Source organism: Rhipicephalus microplus, chromosome X (assembly GCF_043290135.1).
Source record: "Rhipicephalus microplus isolate Deutch F79 chromosome X, USDA_Rmic, whole genome shotgun sequence".
NCBI classification, from domain to species: Eukaryota; Metazoa; Arthropoda; class Arachnida; order Ixodida; family Ixodidae; genus Rhipicephalus; species Rhipicephalus microplus.
The window spans coordinates 209,632,449-209,645,663 of record NC_134710.1 but is presented as its reverse complement, the minus strand read 5'-3'; the positions used below and the strand labels follow the sequence as shown (position 1 = coordinate 209,645,663).

At 43.9% G+C, this 13,215-nt stretch overlaps 1 protein-coding gene across 1 annotated transcript in view; it reads right to left on the bottom strand.

The window, feature by feature from the left end:
- LOC119187891 (uncharacterized) overlaps window positions 1-9,258 on the bottom strand; it is a 35,242-nt gene extending 25,984 nt beyond the window's left edge. Inside the window, exon 1 of the mRNA XM_037435998.2 lies at window positions 9,030-9,258. Within this exon, the coding sequence (XP_037291895.1) occupies window positions 9,030-9,132 (103 nt within the window). The 5' untranslated portion in view covers window positions 9,133-9,258. The remainder of the gene's footprint in view (window positions 1-9,029) is intronic.
- Between the last annotated feature and the right edge of the window lie 3,957 nt (window positions 9,259-13,215).

Sequence of the window (13,215 nt, the reverse complement as noted above, 5' to 3'; positions counted from 1 at the left end):
ATCATCCTGACGGCACACGCTGGGTACCTGTTCTGCCACACGCTCTTCAACATCATGTACTTAACGCCTTTCATGACGATTTGACTGCTGGCCACCTAGGCTTTCACAAAACCTACGACCGCATTCGAAGCCGCTTTTATTGGCCTGGGATTTCTACCAGCGTAGCAAAGTACGTGGGTTCCTGCTCTCCATGCCAACTTCGCAAACTTCCGACATCTCCCCCAGCTGGTCAGTTACAGCCAATGACGTGCCCTACAACACCTTTCGAGGTCGTCGGTGTCGATCTTTATGGTCCCCTTCCTGTTACTGGTGCTGGAAATAGATGGATAGTCACCGCCGTAGACCATATGACACGCTACGCCGAGACAACTTCAGTAGCTACTGGTTCAGCATCGGAAGTTGCTGACTTCATCCTTCAGGCCATAATACTACGTCATGGTGCACCTCGTGTACTTCTGAGTGACCGTGGAAAGGTGTTCTTATCACAGCTTTTAGGTGAAGTTCTTCGCGTTTCTGGTACCACACACAAGATGGCGTCTAGCTACCATCCTCAAACAAATGGTCTGACCGAGAGATTTCATCGAACCCTTGCCGACATGATAGCCGTATACATTCAACCGGATCACAGAAACTGGGATAAACTTCTACCGTTCCTCACTTTCGCCTACAACACCGCTGTTCAGCGCACAACAGGCTACTCACCGTTTTATCTCGTTTACGGACGTTCACCTACTTTCTTTATCGATGTTTCCTTCTTCACCAGCAATGACCCTACATCACCATCTTCTTGCGAAGAATATATTTCTCGCCTTGCCCAGTGCCGCCAGCGCGCTCGTATGAACACGGAAGCTACGCAACAAGCAAGGAAGGCCGTCTACGACACCTCTCATCGTGTGGTATCATTCCGACCGGGTGACGAGGTGCTGCTATTGACACCAATTCGCACACCTGGTCTCTGCGACAAGTTCCAGCCTCGATTCATCGGCCCATATGTTGTTTTAGAGCAGACTTCACCTGTCAACTATCGTGTGACGCCTCTTGTCGTGCCAACTGACCGTCGTTACCGCAGCACCGAAATTGTACACGTTTCCCGCATGAAGCTTTTCACACGACGTTCCTCGTCACCTTGACCACCCGCCCGCAGCGGCCAGGCTGGCCGCTTCCACGGAGGGGGGGGGGGGGAATCAGTGTAGGCATCTATTATGCGCTTCATCCTCATCTGAACAGCAGTCAATCATCATCATATGTTCTGGCTGACAATCATCATCTGCTTGGCACGAGCGCTTCTTGGTCGGGTCCGTTGCGGCTGTTCGTTCCCGAGTTCACGGCCAATAAACCTCGCTACAACCGAGTCGTCATAATATATATATATATATATATATATATATATATATATATATATATATATATATATATATATATATATATATATATATATATATACTTTCGAAGGTCTCAGTCTCGGCTCCTGCTCATGGCAAGGAATTTTTATTATTGTCTCTTAGATCTCATTATTATTGTGTCAGTATACAAATAAACGGACCCTTAAGTATACACTTTTTTGCCTAATTCATTAACGAGGGTCTCGTACTGGCGGACTTGGTGCTGTTAAGTTGTATGCGAGGGACTTTTGGTCTGCTGCCAGGTCGTAATAAGCTCACGTGCTACGTGACGCCAAACAGGCTCATAAAGGGTGTGCCATACTCGCCTTCATGGCTACAGGTGGTGTTGGCTGACGCTCTCACGTTTAAATTCACATGTCAACCCAATAAAGTGGCTGGGGGGATAGCCGCCGTGGTAGCTCAGTGGTAGAGCATCGAACGCGTTATTAGAAGTTCGCAGGTTCGGTTCCTGCTCACAGCAAGTTATGCTTTCACCCACTTTTCTTTCTTCACATTTACATTACAATTGGTCTAATAACTTACCCTATAGATGCCTTGGCAATATTGTCTGTTATACCTCATTATTATTGTGTCAAAACACGAATAATTGAACCCTAAGTATACAATTCTTTGCCTAATTCATTAACAAGGGTCTCGTACTGGCAGACTTGGTGCCGTTAGGTTGTATACGAAGGACTATTGGTCAGCTGCCAGCTCGTAATAAGCTCACGTGCTACGTGACGCCAAACAGGCTCATAAAGGGTGTGCCACACTCGCCTCCATGGCTACAGGTGGCGCTGGCTGACACTCTCACGTTTAAATTCACACATAAACCCAATAAAGTGGCTGGGGGGATAGCCGCCATAGTAGCTCAAGGGTGGAGCATTGAGCGCGTTATTCGAAGGTCACAGGTTTGGTTCCTGTTCATGGTTAGTTATTTTTTCACCAACTTTTCTTTCTTCACATTTACATAACAATTGGTCTAATAACTTCTTCTATACAATACTTAGCATAATTGTCTGTTAGATTGTAATATTATTGTGTCAAAACACGAATAAATGATCGTTAAATATACACTTCTTTGCACACACACACACACACACATATATATATATATATGTATATATATGTATATATATATATATATATATATATATATATATATATACTTAAGCAAGAAACACATAAACACATTACGTAAGCAAGAAACACAGACACGCATTTAGTGAAGCTTGCGTCAGTAGCCCATTTATTTATTGTAAACGAGAGAGCTGCATTATCATTGTTTATGGTGAATGCCTACCATATTGGACTGCTACAGGATGAAAATTGCTTATCATTTGTAAAAGAACTTGTTGTTGGGCTATGTGGTAGAACATTTCAGAAAGGTAATTTGAGCGCGAACGCATGACACACACACACACACACACACACACACACACACACACACACACACACACACACACACACACACACACACACACACACACACACACACACACACACACACACACACACACACACACACACACACACACACACACACTTAGAAGCGCTGTGCGTGTTCGATGCCTGGGTGTGTGTGTGGGTGTATGTGTCGTGGGGTTTATACTTGTTTTTTGAAATGCCTATAATTTCTTTCTTCGGATACAATTACATTGCAAAGTACGCGTATCATTTGAAGTTGTGAGTGGTGTGGCTTAAAATGAACACATTGTTGGATGCTAGTGATTTACACGGTAAATTGAATTACCCTTCTGTACATCCTCGCTTTTTCTTGAGTCAGAAAAAAGTAGCGAACCCGAAATTCACGCAGGAGACAATTTTTATTTTCTACACCACGAAACGGTTTTTCGTAGAACATAATTGAACAACGCATGAAATGTGAAGTTACCTAAAGGTTTTGTAAAGTAGCATCAACAAAGACGAAGTAGGTTGGGGATGAAATTACATGACTCTCACGAACTATGAAAGTCAAAGTTGTGCAAAGCGTCCGCTGCGTGTAGGCTACTGAGACACGGGCTCATAGTCTTGCTCTTACTGATGTCGTTATGATGCTGTCGTCATGCCCTCGCTCTGTCGTCGTGAGTAACGAATGCGCTTCACGTACTTTATTACTCGGATTGCACAGAAAGCCACCTCACCATATTACACAGCGCAAGAGGGAGAAGGAGAGAAATAGAATAAGCAAGGTAGGGAGGTTTAAAAATTTCTGGGTCCAAAAACACAACGCCAAGCTGTAGCGTAGGAGTTTATATAAATGAACAGCTACCAGTATCCCCAAAAATGTAGCGGGGTGGAATATGGGGATCCCAGATTAATTTTGACCACCTAGGATCTTTTACTCCAGCCCTCGTCATGGTGAAAAAAAATTTGTGCTGCTCTTTCACCCCCCCCCCTTTAAAAAATACGGTCGCACCGACCAGGATATCACTGTCCTGCTCGAGCTCTGTGGGTTAACGCCATGGCTATGCTGATAGGAAGGAATACGCCAGAAGTGACAATGATTCTCAAATAAGCGAACCTACGTGCTTTATAGATTCTACTGTTCATATTCGTATTGCATCATGCGTTATACATATGGCCAACAATAACGATCGAACAATATTGATTGCTAATGAAAACTTCAAATATTCAGCTGTCAGGAGCACCTGACACGCTACTGCACACTGATACGGTGCCCTACAAGAGATTAACAGAGAAACACTCTGTCCGGACGACATTCACAATCGAAGCTGCCCAAACCTATTGGTAGTATTTTATTAGGTTTGGGTGAGTCCTTGATGTATGCATAGGAGGGACTGATGCATAGTTGACAATTTATTTATTGATTGAGAGAAAAGAACGTTTAAATATTTACATGCACTGTAATGTTGAGAGAAAGCGTGGTTGCACGATTTATTGCTCCACTGCAATGTTGCTGTCATCATCATTCATCATTATGTATATTGAGCATTATGTATATTGATCATATTGAGCATTATGTTGCTGTCACCCTCAATATGTATCTAGCAACTTTTGGTGTGATCCATGACGCATACTCGGTGCATACCATAGGGTGCTTTATTAGAACGTGGGGATTAAGTGCACTTTGCTGACTTACATACCGCATGCAAGACACAGTGGTGATCCGCCAAGGTTTTGATAAAAACCGCTGCGCATTGGTGGTATTCATAAGTATGGTGGTATGGTGGTATTCATGAGTCGTTAAAATCCGGAGATAGCCGTACAAAAACCGCGAGCGCCCAATTCAACTGAAAGCGTCAAAAGAGACTTATTCAGAAGACACACTCAGTGTTGCCGGACTGCTGTCACTGCTTGAGCTGGGTTTGGCGAAACAGCTTCCACAGCGAATTAAGCTCACCGGAACTGCTCCTCCACCTTTTAGCCAATAAGCACAGATTATTCAAACTGCGGGAGCTGGAGCGGCCGCGTCAGCAGCACGGGTAAGTGAGCTCTGCAAATATCTACCTATAACTTTAGCAATTTTGGTTTTAGGAGGGTCAGAGTGGTGCCTATTCGTTCGTGAAGATACAAGGAGTTCAACCGCTACAAATACTGCTATTACAAACGAAAAAAAAAATTAAATTTTAAATTTTAGGAGCGGAAAACAGTGTGAATCTGTGAAAACAACAACAGTCGGACCACGTGTTTTTTACGATCGCTTGTAGCTTCGTTAATATTCTACTGGGAAACTTCTTACTTATAAAGTTGAAAGTCCTTAGGGTAGACCTGACGCTGCTGAAGTTTGATCAGGCTAGGTATAATAGTTCCAGAGTTATTTTGCAATCAAAATTAAGAGTAATCACTAAAAAGATTAAATTGGTAATATCACCTCGCAAACGCATTTAAATTTAGTCCGCTTAATATAATAATAAACCGCACCCCATAGGCTACCACGAGACCCGATTTCGTACACTCTAGGCCCAAAAATTAAGGTGGTAACCAGCAAAAAGATCATTTCATTAAAACAAATTTTCAAAAGGAGCTACAAACGCCACCGAAAAATAGCTAATATCTTCTTTTAGAACACAACAGTCCGGATTTTTTTTCCGTGTAAGAATAATTTTGATAGCTTAAGGTAACAGGAAGATACAGAGTTAGAAAGAATATAACAAGAACTGCTAATAAACGTGTGGCGCCCGAGCCACACGAGATCGTGAAGCCTGGGGTGCGGCCACACCGGTAACCACCGCCGGGAACGCACTCCCTCACCAGAGAAGGATTGGCCACCCTGGTGCAGTACCTGGCCACTACCTCCCACATGCATACGTCAAATAACTCACGGCCCTTAGTCCCCAGCAGCTGCGAAGCAACTGACTACGGCGGCGGTCAGATCTGCAACGCGGAGGAGGGTGCTAAGAATCTCTGGACTACAGGCCGCCATCGGAACCTGAACTTAGCAACGTTTAACGCTAGAACCTTATCTAGTGAGGGAAGTCTAGCTGTACTATTCGAGGAGCTAGAGGGTGTTAAATGGGATATAATAGGGCTCAGTGAGGTTAGGAGGACAGATGAGGCCTATACGGTGCTGCAGAATGGGCACGTCCTTTGCTATCGGGGCTTGGCAGGCAGAAGACAACTGGGAGTGGGGTTCCTAATTCACAGAAACATAGCTGGCAACATAGAGGAATAATATAGCATTAATGAAAGGGTGGTAGGTATTGTAATTAAACTGAACAAAAGATACAAGATGAAGGTAGTACAGGCTTACGCGCCTACATCCAGCCATGATGACGCTTCAGTTGAAAGCTTCTATGAAGACGTGGAATCGGCAATGAGTAAGGTAAAAACACAGTATACTATAGTGATGGGCGATTTTAATGCAAATGTAGGGAAGAAGCAGGCTGGAGACCAGGCAGTAGGAGATCATGGCATCGGCACTAGAAACGCCAGAGGAGAGCTACTAGTAGAATTCGCAGAACGCAATAATTTGCGAATTTTGAATACCTTCTACCGAAAACGAGAAGACCGCAAGTGGACATGGAGGAGCCCCAATGGCGAAAATAAGAACAAAATAGACTTTATAATGACTGCACACCCAGGAATCGTGCAGGATGTGCAAGTGATTGGCAAGATACGATGCAGTGACCATAGAATGGTACGGTCTCGAATTCGCCTAGACTTGAGGAAGGAACGGCAGAAAATGTTACGCAAGGAGCCAATCAATGAGCTAGCACTGAGAGGGAAAGTACAGGAATTCAGATTGTCGCTGCAGAACAGGTACTCGGCTCTTAGTGAGGAAACCAACCTTAGCGTAGATACAATGAATGATAATCTGACGAGTATCATTACGGAGTGTGTAGTGGAAGTTGGAGGCAGGGTAGTTAGACAGGACACTGGCAAGCTTTCCCAGGAAACAAAGAACCTAATTAAGAAGCGTCAAATCATGAAAGTGTCAAGTACAACAGACAAAATAGAACTGGCAGAGCTTTCGAAGTTGATTAATAGACGTAAGGTATGCGATGTAAGAAGGTATAACATGGAGAGAATTGAACACGCTCTGAAAAACGGAGGAAGCTTCAAAGCAGTGAAGAAGAAACTTGGGATAGGCAAAAGTCGGATGTATGCACTAAGGGAAAAAGAAGGCAAAATAACTACCAATATGGATAGGATAGTTAAAATAGCGGAGGAGTTTTACAGAGATCTGTACAGTAGCCGAAACAACCACGACCTTAATACTATAAGAACTAGCAGTAACCCAGATGACACCCCACCAGTAATGATAGAAGAAGTCAGAAAGCTTTGGAGAGCATGCAAAGAGGCAAAGCTGCTGGTGAGGGTCAGGTAACATCAGATCTGCTGAAAGATGGAGGACAGATTGTGTTAGAAAAACTAGCCACCCTGTTTACGAGGTGTCTCCTGACGGGAAGAGTACCAGAGTCTTGGAAGAACGCTAACATCATTTTAATACATAAGAAAGTAGATGACAAGGACTTGAAGAATTACAGGCCGATCAGCTTGCTCTCTGTAGTGTACAAGCTATTTACAAAGGTAATTGCTAACATAGTAAAGAAAACATTAGAATTCAATCAACCAAAGGAACAAGCAGGAGTTCGAACAGGCTACTCAACAATTGACCACATTCATACTATGAATCAGGTAATAGAGAAATGCTCAGAGTATAACCAACCACTATACATAGCCTTCATAGATTACGAGAAGGCGTTTGATTCAGTAGAAATATCAGCCGTCATGCAGACACTGCGGAATCAGGGCGTAGATGAAGTATATATAAGCATTCTGGAAGAAATCTACAGGGGATCAACTGCTTACATAGTGCTTCATAAAATAAGCAACAGAATACCAATCAAGAAGGGTGTAAGGCAGGGGGACACAATCTTCCCAATGCTATTTACCGCGTGCTTACCGGAGGTTTTCAGAAGCCTAGAATGGGAACAGTTAGGGATAAGAGTTAATGGAGAATACCTTAGTAACCTGCGCTTCGCCGATGACATTGAATTGCTGAGTAACTCAGGGGACGAATTGCAACTCATGATTACGGAGTTAGACAAGGAGAGCAGAAAGGTGGGTCTTAAAATTAATCTGCAGAAAACGAAAGTAATGTACAACAACCTCGGAAAGGAGCAGCGCTTCGAGATAGGTAATAGTGCACTTGAAGTTGTAAAAGACCATGTCTACTTAGGGCAGGTAATAACTTCAGAGCCTAACCACGCGATTGAAGTAACTAGAAGAATAAGAATGGGGTGGAGCACATTCGGAAAGCACTCTCAAATTATGACAGGTAGATTGCCATTATCCCTTAAGAGAAAAGTATATAACAACTGTATCGTGCCGGTACTTAGCTATGGAGCAGAAACCTGGAGACTCACAAAGAGGGTTCAGCTTAAATTGAGGACGACGCAGCGAGCAATGGAAAGAAAAATGGTAGGTGTAACCTTAAGAGACAAGAAAAGAACGGAGTGGATTAGGGAACAAACAGGGGTTAAGGATATCATAGTTGAAATAAAGAAGAGGAAATGGACATGGGCCGGGCATGTAGCGCGGAGACAGGATAACCGCTGATCATTAAGGGTAACTAACTGGATTCCCAGAGAAGGAAAGCGGGTTAGGGGGAGACAGAAGGTTAGGTGGGCAGATGAGATTAAGAAGTTTGCGGGCATGAAGTGGCAGCAGCAAGCACAGGACAGGGTTAACTGGCGGAACATGGGAGAGGCCTTTGTCCTGCAGTGGACGTAGTCAGGCTGATGATGATGATGATGATAAGTATACGATGTAGACATAAGCGTCCAAGACTACACCACATTTCTCAATGAAGACGCAAGTGCAATAAATGCGAAAAAGTATTTGGTAAGCCAACGTCTCTAAACCAACATGCTCATCCATAATATGATGCCTACGGTGGTACGTACTTGTCGACTGATGCTACAATATTTAGCACACCGTGACCAACTGCTAATCTTGATAAAACACTTTCGCCACATATTCTGTGGTTTGACTTTAATAGTATAATGATGTTTCAGCCTGAATTCTAGTACATAGATTTCAGGGCTGAAACACTCCTGGCTGTTACTACAACTCGTTCATTACACGTAAAATGACAACAAAGAAAAAAAACCCGATGCGCTAATCACTCCTAGTCCAGCACCAATTAAATATACAGAAATTTAATTTATGCTCGCTTACCGCAGAGCGACTGTCTTGGATTATATGGGCGAGGTTTTGGAGGATACTGCGCACTCGCAAAAACGAGGAATAGTACCACAAAGCATATTGCTGCAGCTTTCATTTTGAACAGCGGTAATGGAGCTCTTCTCCGCTGGTGACCCGAGTACGTTGTGAATAACGATGGCCCCCTTGACTCCTGGTCTTGCTTCCTACAGATACTTGCCGTTCCAGTGTCCAGCGCGCTTTCGTGTATGTGACATGTTGTAACAATAGACAATAAATGAATAGCTGCAGCTGCTCGCGAAATTTGTTCACGCTGACACCTACAGTGGCTGCAGCAACACCTGCGTGTGCGTGCACCTAGAACTGCTACTTTGAGCAGCCTACGTCTGCAGGCAAATGGAGTGTGCCGTAGGCTAATTCGTAGTTAATAATATTCGGGGGAGGGTGGTTTAACGTCCCAAAGCTACCATATGGTTAGGATAGACGCCGCAGTGAAGGGCCTCGGAAATTTTGACCCTCTGAGGTAGAAGGTGGGAAACAGATTTAGTGTTGACGTGGTTATTTCGCCGTGAAATAGGTTGGGCCGAGTCTGAGCAGCGGTGGATAGAAAAATTGCAGGCAAACAAAAAAAGTGAAGTGATAGGTTATTCACTAGAAACGTTAGTCGCATGTGGAAAGGGTGCGGTTTATCTCATCCCCTTGTCTTGTGGTATGTGCCGTAATGAGTAAAACGGGAGGTGTTCGAATAACTTACTTATGGATTACAGGGCATCGCTGAAGGCCCACAGTTCGTCAAATCTGTGCCAACATTGCAGAGATTGCAAGTGTTACCCATTACTTCGCGAAACAAAAGCGTTCTCTCGGCACAGAGAAGGAACAGCGAGAGAAGTCGCTGAGGCTTTTGATATCCACAAGTATGGCGACATGTGTGTCGCGAGGCGTTCGGCCACATTTCATCAACTAGACGAAAATTATCTAACTGCCAACCTCTAATCTTTTATGCCCCTTTTTTGCTACTGATTTGTGTTTCCTTCAATAAACTCCGAGTTGCTATAGTCTGCATGCAGTTGTGTGTGTGTGCCTTCTCTGTTTCTTGTCTCTTTTTCGCGCAGTTTTTGTAGTTCTGGGGTTCTTTAACGTGCACACAAATCAAAGCACACGGGCCTAAACCATTTTCGCCTCCATCGAAAATGTGGCCGCCGCAGCCGTGATTTGATACCACGGCCTGCGGGTCAGCAACCGAGTGCCTTAGCCACTTGACCACCGGGGCGGGTCCCTGGTAGAAAGAAGGTTTATGGTCTTATACGCGGTGCCCTAAGGCGCAGTTCTCTACATAACGTTATCACTCGATTGCCTAGAGGGCCTGCGTGATCAATCAATCAATCAATGAATCAATAAGTCAATAAATTAATCAATAAATAAATCAATGAATGGTGTCCGAAGTCCCGATTCTGGGGCGCGTGAACAAACAAAGGGAAGACAAGCTTACAAAATAATGCAAATCAAAGACTGACATGAAAGGTAGGAAAAGCAGTCCAAATATTGATAAATATATTACGAATACTCTACCACGTCCGCGCCGTTAAGCATTCAATCCCAGGCTCTTTCGAGTGTGTTGCGGATCGACTGAGTTTGGTGCAAGGATGGGTTTCTTGCACATGTCTCGTGCTGCCTTCGATCTTGTCAGAGTAGCGCTGTAAAATAAATATAGGGAGTGTTGTTGCTAGCTACTTTGCATATACTCCAGGTGGGGTAGTCGCAATGAATCACTCCGTAATTGGGAGAGGTGGGAACAGTGAGAACGCTGATAACAAATCTGCAGAGTGCAAAAGGGCAAGGCCATAACAGCAACAATTATTCCGTGTATTCCCTTGTAACTTTCAGCAGTAGGACTGCCTTTTTGCCAAATTAGAAAACTGGCATATGTTTCCTATCCCTCGTTGGTGGGGGCAATCGTATTAGCTGAGAAAATGTTAGGCTAAGGCCGTTTTCATGTCATTTGAACATGCCACCTAGACAATTTTATTGATAAATATACTATGCGTTTGTCTTTCAATGTGAATAGTTTGCCGAGGCAGCTGCTGATATCTAGGAATGCTTTTTCACTACAACGATTAGTGAATTTCACTGAAATCAATCATCTGTTAACAAGATTAGCCGTGTTATTTATTAACAAAGTCATTCCATGATCAACAAGCCTACGAAAAACGGAACAGATTTCAACGGTTACAAGTCTTGCATTTTAAATAAAGCGTCAATTGGACAATGCAATGTGCGGGCTCTTCGGTATATTTTTCATGTTCTTGCTCCACTATAGTGTAAAGCCATTTTATTGCGAATAGACTCCAGTTTCTTAGTGTAAAAGGTATGTAACTTCCGTCGGGCTGCATATAAAACTCGTGTCTGCTGTATCATGAATCTGCCTCTTGATTTTTCTTGTCGCGACACTAGATAGAGCAAATAATAGTCTAATGCTCTATACTGTTACGTGGGCCAGTACCCCAGTCCGAAGCCACAACATCACATTGGTGCTCCTATCCACCACCTGCAAAGTCCTAGCCTTGAGATAACGCCACTGAAATCACCGCTGATTGATTAATTTGTGGGGTTTAACGTCCCAAAACCACCATGACTGAAATCACCGCAGCCAAGGAGACTTTTTCAATGATAAAAGGAATGCTAGCCCTTCATATATGGCTATAGATCATTTTCGGATAGCAGACATGGGGATGTCATTGACGACATTGAAGGTTACTCCTAGGGAAACGAGACCACAACTACGAGCAAGACTACAAAAAGGCGCATCAGTAAAATCTTAGTACTTGCGTCGTCAGGGTCTTCAACTTATCGATAGGAAATTGTGCCGCATTGGCATGTACGAAAAAACCAATGGCGAGGTACCCATTCTTCTCTGATGGTGCAGTGATTCCTGTCGTCATGCACTACCGATATTTAGGGGTCGTCATTGACCGCAACCTGTTCTGGTCAAAGCATGTCACTGCGGTACGAAACAAACTAGTTAGCTTTGTATATGCTCTTCGTGTTATAGCAGGACTGAGATGGAGCCTTTCAGAGAAAAAAAATGGCAGCATATCCACGGAGTGAATGATGGAGAGTGGGGCGAAGCATTCGTCCGTCCATGCGTCCGTCTGTGTGACCGTCCATGCGTCTGTTTGTGCGCCCGTCCTTGCGTTTATTTTTTATTTTATTTTATTTCAAAATACTGCCAATCCCTCAAAGGGATTATTACAGGGGTGGGAGTTGATTTATACATGAATGTACAGAAGTAATGCGGAGAGCATATTATGCGCTCTGTAATAAATAGACATATACACGTATAAACGAAAAGACACACTCTAAATTTACACACAGCAAGAGATTAAAACAAGCATACTACATCCATATCACAATAACAATAACCAGAGTGACATGTGTCTGTGTCACACAGCTCTCTCCACGAGTTCAGAGAATAATTCTAGCGTAGGCTGAGTAGCAGTAATGCGTTCTTTCATGCATCCGCCCCTGCGTCTGTTCATGCGTCCATCCATGCATCTGTTTGTGTGTCCGTTCGTTCATCTATTCAACACTCCAAGTCCCACCATCTCGCATCTTTTCATCATATATTCCCCATATAGAAGCACCGCCATCCAGCGGACATTCCAAGGACTAAACGAGAGGTGGCACACGCACACTTTCTTACGGCCTGCGCTTCCACTTCCCACCTTTAACCACCTCGAGTTCATGGTATATTCTAGTTCACTCTATTCATGGCACTGTGACCAAACGCTCGCTAAACCTTTCGAAAACCAAGGAGGTTACGCCCAGCGAGTATAACGTAGCAACCTTTCCCTGTCAGATAGGGCTCAATTTACATGCCAATGGCTGCTAATGAGAAATGAGAGACAGGAGAATTCGGCTTTTACTTTCTTACGGCTTGCGCTTCGTATCTACTTCTCATTTTTAACCACCTTGAGTCATTCATGGTATACACAAGTTCATTGTATTCATGGCACTGCGGCTCAACGCTCGCTAAACCTTTCTAAAGCTAAGGAGGTTACACCCAGCGAGTATAATGTAGCATCCCTTTCTTGTCCGATAGTGCTCAATGTACATGCCAATGGCTGCTAATGGGGATCGCAGCGTGCGCGTTGACTAAAAGCCGAATGCTCATGTCTCTCATTCCCCATTAGCAGCCATTGGC